The sequence below is a fragment of the Parus major genome, chromosome 6, assembly GCF_001522545.3.
Source record: "Parus major isolate Abel chromosome 6, Parus_major1.1, whole genome shotgun sequence".
Taxonomy (NCBI): domain Eukaryota; kingdom Metazoa; phylum Chordata; class Aves; order Passeriformes; family Paridae; genus Parus; species Parus major.
The window spans coordinates 4,935,778-4,952,771 of record NC_031775.1 but is presented as its reverse complement, the minus strand read 5'-3'; the positions used below and the strand labels follow the sequence as shown (position 1 = coordinate 4,952,771).

General features: G+C 40.0%; 1 protein-coding gene across 1 annotated transcript; it reads right to left on the bottom strand.

Moving 5' to 3' along the window:
- Nucleotides 1-244: 244 nt before the first annotated feature.
- On the bottom strand, nt 245-16,898 carry TMEM26 (transmembrane protein 26). The gene is made up of 6 exons (XM_015632618.2): nt 16,534-16,898; nt 13,325-13,403; nt 7,837-7,950; nt 7,077-7,297; nt 5,998-6,074; nt 245-3,836 (listed from the first exon to the last, which is right to left on the bottom strand). Exons 1-6 carry the CDS (start codon nt 16,722-16,724, stop codon nt 3,421-3,423), a joined length of 1,098 nt encoding a protein of 365 aa, XP_015488104.1. The 5' UTR covers nt 16,725-16,898; the 3' UTR covers nt 245-3,420.
- Between the last annotated feature and the right edge of the window lie 96 nt (nt 16,899-16,994).

The window sequence follows — 16,994 nt, the reverse complement described above, 5'->3', positions numbered from 1 at the left end:
AATGTCTCCTGTGTGTAGATATTAAACATCCTCTTGGGGACTGCGCTGTGACTTGCATACTTGGAGGCAAAGGCTGTGAATAAAGAACCTATCCAGAATAGAGTGAAATTAGCTGCAGTTGCTTGTGGGTTTTCAAAGCAACAGCAACAGACAGAATCTGACCTAAGTAATTAACTTAGGAAGCATGGAAAGGAAAAGCAGCATGTGGAAGATATAATTAATAGGAACATATAACAGTCAGCTCTCACATAATAAATTGGCAGCTATGCATGAGGTAACTGCCTTTTATTTGCAAAATGCTGTTGAATTTTTTAAAAGTAATTGCACATTTTTTTCCATTTCCACATAGTCACAGAGAACATAGTACAGTACAAATACCAACAGGAATGCAATAAAATCGTCACTGTTATTTGTTGTTTTTCCTGCTTAGGGCTATGCTCTTATTTGAGCCAATGTCCAAAAGAAAGGAGGAATACATTTCAGCTCAAAAAAAGACAAGTGGTAAAAAGTCTTAGTTAGGTTTAAGATGGAATAATTTAGAAGGATAAGGCAGGAATAACCAGAATAAAAAACAGTAAATGTTCAGATACCTACTGGCAGAACAGATTTAGTGATGTGTTCTCCTGACTTGAGTAAATAATGGTTAAGATAAATGTTCTGAAATTCTTGCATTTTGGAGGCTTGAGTTTTCCCCATCTGAAGGTTTACTGCAGCTTTTCCTGCAGATCAAGCATGACATCATTGAGTACACCACAGATGCTGGCAGATCTTCAAGCAAGTCCATTCTACCCCTTGCTTAGTGCAGAGCTCTGGAAGGCTGTGGGGTGGCACCAGGGCTCCCCACAGCCACCTGCTGCTTCAGCTGCCTCCAACAGCCTGCTGCAAAACACAAAGCTGCAGGCCTGCTCCAAACATTTGCAACAGGAAACTGAGGAGGGCTTGCAACTGGGGCTTGCTGTTCTGACTAAAACATGCAAGTTACTAGACTTCTTAATTGCCATTTCCAGGCTTCTCAGTGAAGCAGAGGGAGCTGCATGTCACTCCTGCTGCTACCTGGTATATGTGATTTCTCTCTGTACCCAATGTTTATACTATTGCTAATATTTATACAACTGGAATTTATACTACTCCTTTGTTAGTCAGGATTTTCCTTTGATTTTAAGCAATCTGATTGCCATCACTGCAATAGTGGGGAGGAAAGGGGAAGTCCAAATCTACTGTATTGTAAATGTGAAGAGGATCTGGCCTATTTTGTCTGTGAGTGTGGGATCTCGACCACCTAACACTGGAGTGAGTTCTTATCACCATAAATGTGATAAGAAGCTTTACTGCTGTTTAAAATTAAATTGCCTGAAGATCAGGAAATAGAGTTTGCTGTGAAATATTCCTGCTGTAACCAGTCTGTACTGCTGACCCCAGGGGATCTTGCATTTACTGCAGGCTGAGTCTAATAGGCAGCTTGTTGCTGAATGAATATCAAGTTTTAAAAAAGTACATCCTTGGAATTTTTATGCTGATGAATTCAGAATGGCGTTCTAGAAAGCTCAGTACACTCCAAATTAATTAACAATGATCCTTTTAACTTGATTTATATGAGCAAGTGGTAAACTCAAAATGAATACGCGTAGTTCTGGCTTGCATCCACAAGGAAGATCGTGTTGTGGTTCTACCAAGCGACTCTATATTCATCCCAGTGTGAAAGGTTTTAGACAGCACAGCTCATCATCAGAACTATCACTTTTTTACCTCTAGATTTGAATTAAAATCCTAAATGAAGTTGCAATCCATTCTCCATATGTCTACCTCACAACACCATGGCAAGTAGTGACTGGCTTTTTAAAACTGTTGCTGGAAAAATGGCTGAAAATATGGAGAGGAGTTGTTGCACATTGTTACTACTGTATAAATGGTAGACAGGGCTATGAAGCATATGATACTTCCTTATGGCTGTGCATTTTCTTCTTTCATAATGGAAGGTCTTATCCTGCATAGAACAATAAGAATTCACAAGTACAAACACATATTCGCATCTTTGGTGTTTGGACTTTTTAAACAGGTTCATCTTTCAAAGAATGAATGTGTCATTGCTTATCAGGCTGTGGATAAATAAGTATATGACTACTTTATGTGATGGTAGAAACACTTTCATTCATTCCTGAAAACCAGACTCTGGTTTTCAGATAGCTGAGACTTTAGAAAATAAAGTTTAATTTGGTGTTTTTAATATGGGAAATTACCTTAATTATGTCACTCTATATGCTTTTCCACTCTTTCAAAATGGATGCAGAAATCTGTAAAAGCACCTGCCATTTTCTGTGAGAATGTGATTTTTAGGCAGACTTTCAGAAATCACTTATCTTACTTTCAGCTTCTCTGAGCTAAGTCCAGCAAAGTCAATGATCTTACACTGATCACAAGTGTGCTCCTGGGAGAAATTGGGGCCTATATTATTTACTCCAATTGTGAAAGTAGTAAAGTATTCATTATTAACCATTTCTTAAAAATGGACCTTGACACTCACCCAACCATACAATCTCTCAGGTTATTTCATGGGGCCTTGTGGCACTTCATGAAATATGAAGTGCACGCCTGAATCCTTCGGCTTAGATTGCCTTGAGCAGCAATGCATCTTTCTAGAGAGATTCTATGTCTAGGTCAGGCCACTTTTAAAAATCATACAAAATGGAGACATTTTAAAAACTGCCTCAACTCTAAGAATAGAACTGTAAAATCAAGAGGAAAAAATGTATTTACAAGTATTTTGCTTTTCCCTTTTTGTTAAGATTTAGGTTATTCAGACCAGGCAGGTCCAAAGAGTCTTTTGTATGCAGTTTCATGGTGTTACATAATTCTTAACTGAATCCCACCAAAGATGAGGTAACATCTGAAGAAGGTTTCCTTAAATTTCTGGAATGAACAATGTCACAGTAACAGCACTGACATGCCTGCACAATTGATTCTGCTGAAGCTCCTCCTGTACATGGTGAACATATTGTTCATCACACTGCAGTTATAGCCCTGCCATTCTAGTAGAGGTCAATGCTTTTGTGCGTCCTATAAAGGACTGGCTTGTCTTTCTACTTGAATACATGCAAGTACATAGGTCAGCACAGTGCCACCAACAGTAATAACCAATCTTGTTAGTGCTCCCAACCTTTCTTGATACTACAAACTATGGCTACAAAATCCCTGTAAATAATATAATATGGAACTAGTCAAAACCCATCATATAAATGTATTTTTTAAAAGTCCCATTTCTATGAATTTGCTTGAGAAAGTTCCCCTATAATTTAGAAGAAGCTAATGTTGTCTTGATGGAAAACATGACTTAGGCACTCAAGATGTATTTGATCACAAAAATAGGCAAAGCACTTCTGAAGAAGCTGTGGAGAATGCAACTGTTTCCAAGTCAGTAACTGCTCAGTGATCTTCTGGTGGAGCTTGGGATTCCTGTTTTCGAGGAAAACCAACAAACTCTTTCATTTCATTCTCTTGGTGACCAGTGGCATGAGCACGAGCTTCATAAGGCTCACATGGGCAGCAACAGACTTCTCCTTTCCTGCTCTTCTGCAGAACAGTAGCACGGAAGTCTAATGTTATCACTGCCAGCCGATACAACTGTAGAGTCACAACTAAGATATTCTTAGCTGTGAAAAATACCAGCATCTGATTGAATATTCTGAAGTGACCCATCAGAATTGAACGCACAATGAAGAAGGGACCGTCCTGTATGAAAAGGCTGACCCCAATGTTCCAGAGTTCCGCACTGTACCTGCACAGCAGCAGGCTGGGGATTCGCCTGGCTGATGCACTTGGTTTGCAGCCAATATGCTGTACTGGAAATAAAAAGTTATGTTAAAACAACTTTGAAGTGGAGCCAGGGTTGGCCCAAAGGGCACTCACAATACAAGGTACTCTGGATTTTAAATTCATTCACCTGCAAACTGTGCAATATATAGCATATCCAGTTTCTGGAATGTGTTTCAACAAAACACACTGAACTCACCTGAGGCACTTATCCCTCAAAGATATTTATACACTTCTACAATAAGAAGCAGAAATATATCACCTAATGATTCTTCAGAACTTTCCCAGACTTTTTTTTTGGTAAATCAACATACCAGACCAGTACACATCCTTAAGAAAACTGTGCTAAAAAGGAACAGCTGGTGCTGTAGCACTTCACTTTGTTCCGGGCTGTCTAAGACATTGCTTTTAAAATATTCACCAGTAGCCATTGCCTTTATCATGTGTCATAGTAAGAATAAGGCCTGTCAATGCCAGGCAATATTGAGCCTTATGTGGTTTCTGTCTGCCATGTAAGACTTGAAGCACTGTTACTTGTTCTTGGCCTTGCATCAATTTCACACAACTGCTGGAATGTGAATGCATGGGCTCCCCTTGACTGTAAAGGTGGTGGTGGGCTCAAATGCTCTCTTATGATGTAGTGTCCAGAGAAGGAGCATCAGAAGGGTTGCTGTCTCTCACAGAAATAAACAAAGCTTAATTAACCTGTTTCTTGGACAGGGAGATTTCATTGGTTTAAAAAACATCACTACTTGTGATGCAGTAACAACTGCAAAACATTGCAACTTGCCAAAAGAATTCTATTGTTTGAGTCAGTGCTGGGGCGGGGGAGAAAGAGATTAGACTCAAATGGAAAGTGAGTTGTAAAATGTAGAAATTTGCTGAATCCATTGGGCAAAGCTTCAGCAGCAGCTAATTTTTAATATGCTTCTGTGCCACTGCTGTTTAATAGTCCTAACTGCATTGCTGTGTAGTCTAATCATGAGTGCATCAAAATTTCTTTTACATCATGTTTGATGTGAATAAACATTCTGAGGCTTGAACAAAAAGTACTATTAGTGCAATTGTATAGAACTACCTAAAATAAACTGTACCCATTGTAATTTCAGGAAAATGTGTTCAGTAATTTAATTTTTAACTGGTAAATGTAATTAAGTAAGTGGAAAAGCAACAGCTAGAGGAAAAAAATGAACAGATTGTTTATGTGCTATTTGAATTTATTTGTGTGGTGTTGATGTATATAGGAGGTTTTTTATTTGGTTTGTTGAGGTTTTTTTAAACCTGAGGGCTGTGCATCTTTAATAGAATATATTTTAGCAGTAGGAGGAATTTTAGCTATGATAAAGCTGAAATGTGTTTGCATCTGATTTTTTAGGAGGTGAGCTGCTGAGCTGAAATATTTTCATAACTTCCCTATTGGAAACAAAGTCTAGCACTGTCCATGAAGAAAAGGCTAATTAACAAAATTATATTCCAGGAATTTTTTAATTTATTATTTCAGTCTGTTTGTCAGCCTAGAAATCTATTTTGTATAAGATGCTACTGAGGATAATGCATTTTTGGACTGCTACAGTTGTTGCAAACTTGTTCTGTTTGGAGGTCAAAATGGTTGGAACAGATGATGCTCCAGACAGCTTTCATTGTTCCTTTTTGGACAGGGAGAAGCCCTTTCTGCCCAGGGACAAACATGACCCTGAGCTGGCTGAATAGCTGACCCTTTTAGATTAAGATAATGGTGTACAGTCCCAACATCATATAGTTCTTTAGGTCTCCTGTGAATAGGTAATTTCTCCTGTGCTTTTGGCTGTGCTGTTCTGTGGTTCACAGTTGCCTGCTTCTCTGTAGGGTCTAGTAACCTACCCAAATTTGAGTCATAATACAATAGACCAGATCGAACTAGAGAGCTCACATAGTGAAGGCAGTAACAGGCAACTAGAGCAATACAATAGTGCAATTGTTTTTAACTTTTCCTGAAAGTAGAGAGCTCTTTCAGAGAGATCAGAGGTTAGCCAGAAACAAGTGTTTCCTCAAAAGAAACCACAATGAGCTTTCTTCAAAAGCTGTTGTCATATGAATTCCTCTCCATCAGAAGTCCTTGGTACAGATTGTAGTGTGCGCATAACCATAAGATGTACCAGCAAAAACTTAAGAGCATTTTTTCTCTTTTATTGTCTATGTGCAAGTACTAACCTGCAAGATCAAGTGGAAACTGTAACATACTCCAGGTCCATACAGCAAGAATTGCATTTATGAGAGCGTAATTCTTCCTATGGGAGGAAAAAAGTGATAACAATGAAGATGCAGTTTCCTTATGTGATAATAAAAATGCTTCCTGTAGTGTTTGGAATGTCATTTGAAGGATATTTGAGTGAAGCAATGATTGATTGATTGATTGATTGATTGCATTACAATGCAACACTGAGGAAAACAGAAGCACCTTTTGGATGGAATTTTTGCTGTTAAGGCTTACATGTTCCAGCTGTGTAATTACACTAAATATCTGAAGCTAATGCTATAATAATAACCATATGAGAATAGACTCTGTGGCTCAGAGGGGATATCTTTAACCTTGTAGTGATAACACATTCCTTGCAAGCCTGAAGCTTCTCTGCCAAGTGGGAAGGACTCTTCTCCTGCTCTAAATATCATTGTTATAATATTTACTAAAAATAAAATAATACTTGTTAGAGAGGATGAACCTCTTCTGTGACTCCTTCTTTATGACAAATGTTCACAGCTCATCTCTCAACAGTGTGAAGGGTAGGTGTGCTTACTTTTTCTGGGAATCACAGTGTTGAAAATTCATACCAAACGGTGCCATTCCCTTTCTTCTTATCTTTGAACACTTTGTCACTCTACCATGAAGTACACATGAGATAACCAATGAATCACTTAGGCCAATTTTAGTTGCTTCCTTGCCTGTCTAAGGCAATCATCAACCTGAAATAAGCTTACTGTGTATCCAGTGTTTCAGCTCCTGTACTGGTAAGAACTGATGCTGCCTGCCAGTTAGGCTGCTCATTTGGCTCTCCGAACCCTTTCATTGTGATTATGTGACATGCTTCTCTGCTGGCAACACATAAATAATCCCTAACAAAGCTCATAGGACTTAGGTCTTTCACAGAGGGAAAGGCAAGAGCAGGCACACAGAGCCCTGGAATGTACCCTTCTGTATTCTATGGTAAACACAGTTTTACCAGTCTGAACATTGTACACCATACAAATGTCTTGCACTGTGAACATTATTTGCATCAGCAAAAAATCCTTACCGAACATCCTCAATGTCCAAGGTTTCACTAGCAAATTCAAGTATATCTGCTGCTGTTCCCACAAACATGAGAAGCAGCTGAGACAATTGGTCCCGGGTGATTTCAACCCCAATGGGAAGAAGCCATCTCCCAACTACTAGTAGCAGTAGAAAAGTCTGGTGCAGGGCCAGTGTCCATACAGTCTCACAGATTGTGGAGAGCTGATTGACAAAGACTTTAGCCTGTTTAAAAGACAACAATAATGTACTGTAATTTCAGGAGACTCATGCTATAGGTACCTTCACAGACTGTATTTGTCTTTGATCCTGCTTTTGTTCTCTTTTACATTGCATGAGAACAAATAATTTCCATCTGGTTTGAAAAAGGCACTTTAATACAAACTTTGGATAATGAATATCAAATCTTTCTCTGTGTACTACTCCTGTTCTCATTTTTCAATTGAGCATAATCCTTTATAGAATCATTACCCAAGCACTTTCTAAATTCAGTTACTGAGATTCGCAAGAGAATGGCAGGAGCATCTCTTCTTTACACAGAGACTGGTCTTAGCAACAATAGTATGCAGCATGCTGTATTTTGACAATGTTGTCTTCTTAACTACAAATATATATGTCTTGTTTTTCTTTTTTGGTTTTTGGGGGTTTTTTGGTTTGGTTTGGTTTGGTTTAGTTTTTGGGGTTTTTTTGTTTTACTCACTCTGCAAGGTGCTTATCTCTAATTGTCATAAGACCTCTACCAGAAACAGAAGAAGGTACCTTACCGTCTGAATGATGTGGTGATCTGTTCCCTCATTTCCATGACTGCTGTCTCTGGATTGATTGAAGTCTTGATTGCTGACATTCACCTGAACTGCCCCAGGCTCATTGCCACAGTACTGTTGTGAACAAAAACATGACATATGTGCAAACATCCCACCCAGGGAGCAGATGTGCTCAGCGGCTGAGTGTCCTGTTTTGCTGAACTGCAGAGGGCTCATTTGGGAAAAGTTATCTGATGTATATATAAGTCCTCATTCTTAGTGTATTTCCCCTCTTCTTCAGAAGGGAGGAATTCCTCTCATGAGGACAAGACTGATGTGTTGGTAGGTTCCTGAGAAAGTACAGGGTTGTGCCCCAAAAGAGGATGCAAATTCAAAGGCCGGTGGAGTGGGTGACATCTCTGTGCTCTTAAGTCTGCATCCTGTGAATGTGATCTGCTTGCAGCTCTCCTGAACTGGCTGCTGGGTTCCCTACATGGTTTCTCTTTGGTTAAAACAGTCAAATGAGGTAAAAACTGGTCATGGTCAGGCCCTATATTCAAACTTGTTCTCCAAATACCTGCTTCTCTTTTCTACTATCCAAGAAAAGCTCCCTGAAAATCTGACTTTCATTTTTCTGTATGACTTCCCTCAAGGCTTGGGTTGTATTCTTCACCTCTCCTGCCCCTGCTGTGCCTTATTTTGTAAGGAAATCCGTAGGGTGAGAGGTAAAATAAAGGAGTATTTAAGAGAAATAGACCTGTATTGTTGCCTATCCCTTTGAAACAGAATAAAGGGTACTTTTACTTTCTGCAAGAACACAGTGATCTGGGAAATTGAGTGTTGGCTAAAACATACTGTTTTAGTAAAACATACTCCAACTACAGTAAACCAGTGGTGGGGCTATGTTCTATCTGCAGCACTGTCCTGCCATTCTACCTTCACGCCCAAGGCTGACCCAGGAGCACCATGGGGGAATGGCTCCAAAATCTGTCTTCATAACAATTCGTAACAGCTCTCTCCATTGTAATAAAAAGAGGATAATTAGAAAATCAAACCATGCTGTTACTAAAACTTTTATCCTGTCCTATTTTTGCCAGAGAAGTGCAGATGATTTGCATTTCTCCCTTGGGCCCCCCACCATTTTATTGCACAGAGATTGATTTTCTGCAACAATTGGAATGTGTTCAAGAGCACACTGTGTAGCTGTGTTCAGCATAAAACCTCCTTTATATAAGAGAAACATTTTCCAGAAAATTTCAGATTCTGCTTTGATACTTTGCTTAGTCTCTGATAATATTGTTCAGTATCTGGGTAAATGCTGCCTCGTGTCTGACCTTATGGCAGATAAATTTCCTGTGACTTGAAAAATCTGGAAAAAATATCAGTGCTTGTTGCTTTTAGAGTTGGCGGTAAAGAGTCTTAAGCTGAATGCTTGTCTTATTTGAGCAGTGGGTGTGAGAGTCTTGAAAGATTGACACACAGATGTGGCAAAGATGATATTTCCATTTACTCTGAAGTTCTGGGCATGGAAACAGTGAGATGGAGGGGCTGGTACTCTCTGCCTGACTATAGTCTTGTAGGGCTAAACTCCCTGGGTTTGCCCTTCAACTAAAGGAGAGAGAGGGAATGGCTTGTTTTGGGAAATGAAATTTAATTGGTGCTCTGGAGAGGTTTCTATATCTTCTGCCTACAGAAAAACCCTAAAGACTATGGAGACCCATCCCCAGTGTCAAAGTCAGGCTGAGCTACTTCCACTGGCTGGGTGACACAGCTGAGGAGACCACAACCTAAAAATATTGCATAACTGCCCTAACAACCCTGGACTACTAAGAAGTGAACATCAACAAGTAGTCTGGGTAGGGCAAAAGGATGACTAACCTGTGCAGGAGGAGGAAGGCTGACTCTGACAGCCTTTAGTTTGTTAAGTCTGCATTTAAGCTCACCCCTCTAGCCCCTTGTCTGGTTTGGCATGATAAGAAGAAAGCAGCCATGAACAAGTACAAAATTTCACATCCAAATCTGAGGAGCCACAGGACTCAGCAACTTTACTGCTAGAAGGAGGTGGAAGAAACCATGCCTCCATGCTTGGAGGTAGAAGAAACCATGGCTTGCAGGGGAGCTATTTCTCTCTTGTTCTAGTGGCACAAAGGTGCAGGAAATACCTCCAAGAAAATTAATTCACATTATTGGTGTCTTTGGTAGGTGTCTTTCCTTATATATCTTTTTTGTGAGTACTTTCAGCTGAGAAGTGTGTTACTATTTCAGAGCAAGGCTCCATGACCTTGGATTGAATGGCAAGCTCACGGCCAGTCCATAGGTCTTCTCAATTGCTTCCAGGCAGGAAATGGAAATCTGCATCTGCAAAGCCAGTTGTATAAGTAGGCTCCTGTTTTTTTTTGTTTAAGTAGGCTTCTCTTTTTTTTTTTTTTTTCATTTAATTATGTTCGTTTCTTGCTTGGGTTTGTTATTCTCTGAATATTTATTAAGTGGTGATTGTGAAGTGATACACTTGGAAATTTGGAGAAGAGCCTTTATTTACATCATGTATATGCATGTAAATAGGACAGTTGGTGCCAGGCATATTTACTTATCGAGTGATGGATGTGCAATGAATAAATGGGAATGTGACAAGAAGAAAGCAAATACTGCTTTATTGTTTCATGGGCATTTGATAAACATGGTTTGCCTTTTTACTACTAGACCCCAGTTAGTCCTAGGTATTGACTGTGTACCAAGCTAAATAAAAATAATTTTGTTTTCAGGTTTTTTTCTGTGTGAAGATAAAACCAGAAGAAGCTGTACACATTTTGTATCAATTCTGACTTGGTTTACTTTCTTTTATTTCTTGTGAGATGAAGCTTACATATCACTATTCATTAGCCATCTAATCAAAATGGAAATGCTGTTGCATGACATGGTGATGTCCCAGTGCATGGCCTGCAGAGAAGCTCACTGCCAGGGCATGGGAGACACCTGAAACACCAAACTAATTCAGCCAATTTCTATTTGCACCTTATTCACAATCTATTATTTTCAAATAAAACTGAGGTTAGCTAAATCTTTTCATAATCTTTTTCATATAGCATTGGGGTCTAAAATTCACACTTGAATATTAGGGTGGAGTACCCTCATGGAAGCTGTCAGGCTGAGGACATTTTTGAAGAGTCTAGCCCTTCCCTGGACCAGGCCCTCTGCCAAGCAGCAGGTACCTGGCTTGCTGTCTGTGCTTTGCTGAAAACAGTGTGGCTGTCACTATGGAAATACATGTGATGTCAGAAATTCAAAGCACTCCCTACTGCTTCATTTTGCTCATACAGGAAAGCTGAAATGTAAAACATTAAGAAAAGATTACCTAAGTTGTTTTCCAAATTCAGGAATATAATGGGTATGCAAGGAAGGAATGGTGAAAGATGTAAGATCATTTTGAGGAGTTCATTATGGTATAATTTTAGCTGGTAAGGGAATCCCACCTTAGAATGAGGCTGAGGGAATGGACAGTAATATTCACTAGATCCCCAAAATGTTCAGGTTAAGGTGGTTAAAAAGAATTAAAAGGTTTACCAAGTGTCTGTCTTATTCCTGACAGGAAGCCTGCATTGACTACAGCCCTGGTAGTTGGGTAAGCCCTGCAAAAGGTAGTCAGTTACTGCTTTCTGTGGCAGGGGCTCACCAGGCATTTGAAAAGGTAGCAGAGCCCTGAGATCCTGTATACAATTACAAAAGAATGTCTGGGTTTTTTTTAATTGATTAAATGTTTCAATTTGCTTGACAGCAGACAGCCATTTTTCTCTCTGTACAGTTCAACTGACTTTATCATCTCTTCCAAATGTATATTTCATCCCCAAATATGTTACCACAAAGCAATAGTTTCTATGCAGTCAATATTTCACCCTTGATATATGAATAGTAGTATATGTCCCGTTCTGCAGTACACAGAGAGGTAGAATTTCCTGTGTCTTCAGGAAGAGAGACTGCCTATTAGCACCTGTTTTAAATAACAACACTGACACAAGCAGCTGATGCTTCCTGGTAAAGATTCAACAGGAGATGAAAGTTCTACTGCCTTAAAGACCACATACTGTTTTCATAGTGTATATGTTAAAAGTGTGGATCTAGTAACTGCATAATTACCCATTCTTTTTGCATTTAAATAATGAAATTCCTGAAATACTTAATTATCAAGAGTAGTACTAGTCTGGATGCTGTGTTTCAGATAAATTGTTAGGAAAGCTGCTCACCTTCTGGAGGTATTGTTTTTGAAACCGTTAGATTGTGTGTTTCCGTAACTCTCTATCTTATCTCTCCAGGTAAACCTAAACTGTTAACTTGATATACTCCTTTTTTAATTCACAATAGCAGTATATCAATAAGAAGAAAGTGTTCCATGTTCTAACATCATTTTGGGAAATAAACTGCTGCCTTTAACTACAGAATTAGCCTGTTTCTTGGACCAGATTTAACTATGACAAATGTTCTCAATATCCACATTACCTGTTTGTGCCTGTTTAAAGAGATTTGGGAAAATAAGAGGACAATAAATTCCTGCTGCTGTATTTAGAAAAAGCCTCAGGCATTTTCAGTGTAAACACAGTTTTGAATATTTGATTATGTTTCTGTGGGCTCTAACAATGTTTCAATGAGGCACTAGGTCTTTTTAGTCTAATTTATGTATTTTCTTCTGTTACTTTTTGTTCTTGTTCCAAGCAGAACCTTTACTGCTGTGGATGTAAGGCACTGCATATATGCAAGTGCTGGGACACATGAAATTTCCTTTTCCCTGCATGGAAGTGCTATAGGGACTTGAAACTAGCCTGCATGAGGTTGACTCAGTGGGACCTGATGAGCAAAGTGGCTTTGCTCTGGCCCAAATTGACCCCAGAACATTTGCCCTTAAAAATTTTACCATGTGCTTTAGTCCTGAATTGGAATCCCTCCCCCCCGCTCCACCCCCTCCCAGATTACTATGTAGCACAAAGAAAGGAAGGATATAAAACTTGTCAGACATATTTCCAGCTGTGGTAACAATCTGTGTGTTCTCCTACTTGCAGCAAATATGAGGTAACCTGAGTTTAAGACCCCTTTCATTGATACTTGTCTCAATTTTGACTTGCTTGAAGTTGTGGTATTTGCTTTTAAAAACTGTGAAATTCACTTTATTTAACTCACTTTATTTTATAAAGGCCTCTAAAGCAATAAAGTTCTTTTACCCTACTGAGCAAGATTCATGCTGATAACCTGGGAGTGAAAGGCTGTATTTTTCAAACTTTTAGTCCTCAGTTCCTCAGATAAATACAAATAGATAGTCTTATTTTTAGCTAGGAAAGAGGCTCATCTGATAATTAGGAAGTGCACAATAGTCATAATACAGTTGTAGCTAGATTGGGACACCCACGAATATGAAAGAGAGAACTGGAACAATACTTAGCAGACCTCAGTCTGCATGCCTGAAGCCAAGCCATCAAATAATGCATGAATTTCATACTAGTCCATCTTGTCTTATCATAAATACCTGAGTCCCATGATGAATTTCTAGTAGCCATAGTGATGGTACTATGCAAATCAGATATAAAAATATTGCTGGTGAAAACCTGTGGAGGAAAAGATATCTTAGTATTATGACACATCATACTTTCCAACATAGATAACGTTCAGATACATGGTCTCTTGTGCCTCTGCCATATGGGATGTTAAGAAATAGGGTAACTGCAAATAAGAATTACTATTCTTGCTGAATTGCTTGTGTTGTGTATTATAAATAATAGGTTTATCTGTACATTGATCTAAGGTCATATATGGAAATTTATTTGAAATCTCTTTTTTAAGAACTGACCAAAGGCACTTCGCAGTTTGTATTTCTATCACAGCATTTTCTATTTTTAAAAAGCCTGTAACTAACATGTTCTTTCTGACTTCATGAAAAGTGAATTTGTACATTGAGTCACTTCACTGAGTGATGCTGAGATAAAGGCAGTTGCTTACAATCCTGTGCATTGACACAGGAAAGGTAAAAATAGCATCAGTTTGCCTAAAACAAGCATTTCTTCAGTAGGAGATCTTTCAGTTGCAGGTTGTGCATTTAAAATGGTTTATGAAAATGGGTCTCAGCCTTGTTTCCCAACTTGTGCTGGCAGTGGTAGAATTTTCTCGTTCTCTCCCTGCCCATCTTCTATATAACTGTGATGGGTTGACGCTGGCCAAACACCAATGCACCCACAAAAATAATTTATTCAAATAAAACCAGCACAATAACTGATGTTGATGAAGCTTTATTATCTTCAGCTTCTTTAGCTGGGTTTATTCGGAAGTAATGGAGGGGTTTCATGACTCCTTCTGCAAGTAGTGATTATTATGAGAGTTGCTGATGTTTCCTTACTAAACACATGACATTTAATTGGGGTGGGTATTTTGGCAATTCTGCCCTTTTGGAGTAGGAATGAAATGCAATGCCACAAATGTTCCACCTAGCTCTGCATGCTACATGATGGAGTGAGCATTGCTGCAATGCCCTGGGACAGGGCAGTGGGGTCCAGCTCGGGACATTTGCTTGGTTCCTTCTATCCTGCCAATGGCACATTCTGTAGTAATTTAAACTGCTTGTAAGTATGCAATTGCAGCAACATTTTGGTCAAATGTTGCATTTACTGTTTGTTCTTATGTTGAATGTACCTTTATTTTGGTAATCATGACTTTTCCAGTGAAGATTAAGTATTAAGGAGAACAAAATATCCTGCTGCTTAGGGATATAACTGAACTTGCTCTGAACTGTTTCTGAAATATTTGCTGAACTGCTCTGAAATTTTTCAAACAATCCCTTCTAAGATAGTTTGGGTTTGGGTTTTAATTGTGTCTGTTTTTCAGGGTTGGGGGCATGTATTGTTTGTTTTGGCAGTGGGGTTTTGTTGTTGTTCTTAGCTTTTTTTCTTTTTTTTCCTTTTGAAAAAAGAAAAGTTAGCGATTCTGTGGGTTTTTAGTCTGGTTATTTTGGGAGAAAACACACCTCTCATTTGAATGGAAGAACTAACATTTTACAGTGTTTCATGTAGGACTTGAGCACATGAAAAATCCATCCAGCTGGCAGGTTAGCAATATGGAGCTAATGACACCACATCAAGCCAAGAGACTTCAGGGGGTTTAACCCTGCCTTTCCTTCAGAAAGAGCAGTCTGGAGGAAATATTACATGGCCAGGCTCATGAGAAGACTTTTTTTCCACAGTACCATTAAATGTTTTATGCTGCTGTAATAAGTAACAGTCCTCTTGTCAATAATGAACAGCGAATATGAGGGAGTTGGAGGCAGGAGTCCTGCTGCATAGTTGTCCCCTTGTTTGGACTGGTGATTGTCTGTGGAGGTGTTTCTACAAATGCTGATGATAATGCCAGTTCTGAATGTGACTTTTCCACTGGAGCAAAAAATTATCCTGATACAAATAGATGCTGGCTATTTGTTTACAATTCTCACATATACATATACTTCTATTTTGCTGCTTAAAATGCCAGATCACATCCATTTTCAAAATTTTCTTCTAGATAAATTTAGCCCCGTCTTCTATGTATTCATCTAATGTGGATCTGCTTTTGGTTTCTATTTTTGTTTGGATTTTTCAAAAGCTCCTATTGCAAGTGTTCCTTCATGAAGATTCTACTGCTGCCTCCTCTCCCAAAAGAATTGTGCCTGTTTAATCTGCTTGTCTCATAACTGCATTTGGGGCTCTGCTGTTGTTCCAGTGTCCCAGACTTTATCACTGCTTTTATTACATTCAAATTTAGAGCATGGAACTCTTGTGTGAATTGTCACACAACACTTCTTCTGTTATAATGACTTCCACAGGTTGCAATGGTCAGGATTTTAAGAACATGGGCTGTTCTTTAAGAACTCCAGGGCTGTTTAGTCCTGGTTTTGTTTCAAGGCCTGCCTGTAGTTTAAGTTTTTAACAATAAAAGGTCCTAGTGAATCTCGGCAGTTAGTTCCATGACCACCTCCTTTTCAAAGAGCATTTTGTTTTGGCCTGAACGCTGATGAGCTGTAGATGACAGCAGTAATTCTTTAGATTCTTGTAAAACCCCATGTGCTTGGGCAAGCTCTGCTCTAACTTTTTTATTCATTTCTCGGGCAGCCTTTCATGCATGAAAGTTCCTCTCTGCAATAGCCTCTCAAATCCAAATATTTAAGCCACTATTGCTGTATCAAGAGTGGCTGCTACTCATCTTTTATTTTTTTACCAAGTTTAGGTTCATGCTGTAGCGTGGTGTTAGCACAGTTGCTTGGAGAAGAGAAGGGGCATACAGTCCTAGGGGAGATGCAATGCAGGGCACGCAGGGCGGGCTGTAAGACACAGGGCATTTGCAGGGTCCCTCCGCACCCCTCCGCTCCTGCAGCTCGCAGCCCCAACCCGCTGTGGCTCAGGAGGTGTCCCGGTACTATCAGCCCGCTGCAGCCGCACAGCATCCACCTCTTGACTGCAGCAGGAGACGCGTACAGCCACAGAGTGGCTCCTGCTGTACCATTGCCTCTCCTGAAAGCCCTCTATCTGGCAGTGGAACAGCCAAACTCTACCAGCTTTCTATCCCTGCTTCCCAGGAGCAGCCGTGGAGCAAACGCGATCCCTGAATGCCTGGCAGCGCCGGCGCCAGGGAAGTCCCTGCTCTCGGGGGGCAGCTTCGGATCTGCAGCAACGTACATGCAAAGAAACAAGAGGTGCTCCGGCGGAACATGCTCACCATTTGTAGCCTCTGCCTTGCTTAAACTTGAGGGTAAGCCCTGTCTCCAGGCACAGGAGAAGATTGAGCAGTGCCAGCAGCCAGTACTTGGGTTCCTTCTTCACGGCAGTCACTCTCCAAACCCCGATGAGTGAGTGCAACACGAACAGCAGCCGAGTGACCAGGGCATTGAGTAGCACCATCAGCTCCATGCCGCAGCACCCCCTCCCTTCGCCCCGCACCGCGGGGGCCCGGCGCTTCTCGGGGCCCTGGCAAGTTACCTTGGGAGTCACCGGGAAGCCTGCGCCTCGCCAGAACACAGATCTCTTCTCTTCTCTTCCATCTCCACAAAGGGGCCCATTATAACAAAAAAGAAACAGCCCCTCCCCCAGACTTCCTGAAAACTTTTTGAAGGGAAAGAAAAAAAAAAAAAAAAAAAAAAAAGACACTCGTCCATGCTGCAATGGTTTGCAGGCTCGGAA

What these genes read in the sequence shown, in the direction of transcription:
- TMEM26 (XM_015632618.2), bottom strand. Translation starts at nt 16,724, where the DNA reads ATGGAGCTGATGGTGCTACTCAATGCCCTGGTCACTCGGCTGCTGTTC. An exon ending in AAATTCATCATGGGACTCAG is followed by an intron (nt 7,951 to 13,324) that starts GTATTTATGATA and finishes TGTTCACAACAG; the next exon opens with TACTGTGGCAATGAGCCTGG. An exon ending in ATCACCACATCATTCAGACG is followed by an intron (nt 7,298 to 7,836) that starts GTAAGGTACCTT and finishes TCTTTTAAACAG; the next exon opens with GCTAAAGTCTTTGTCAATCA.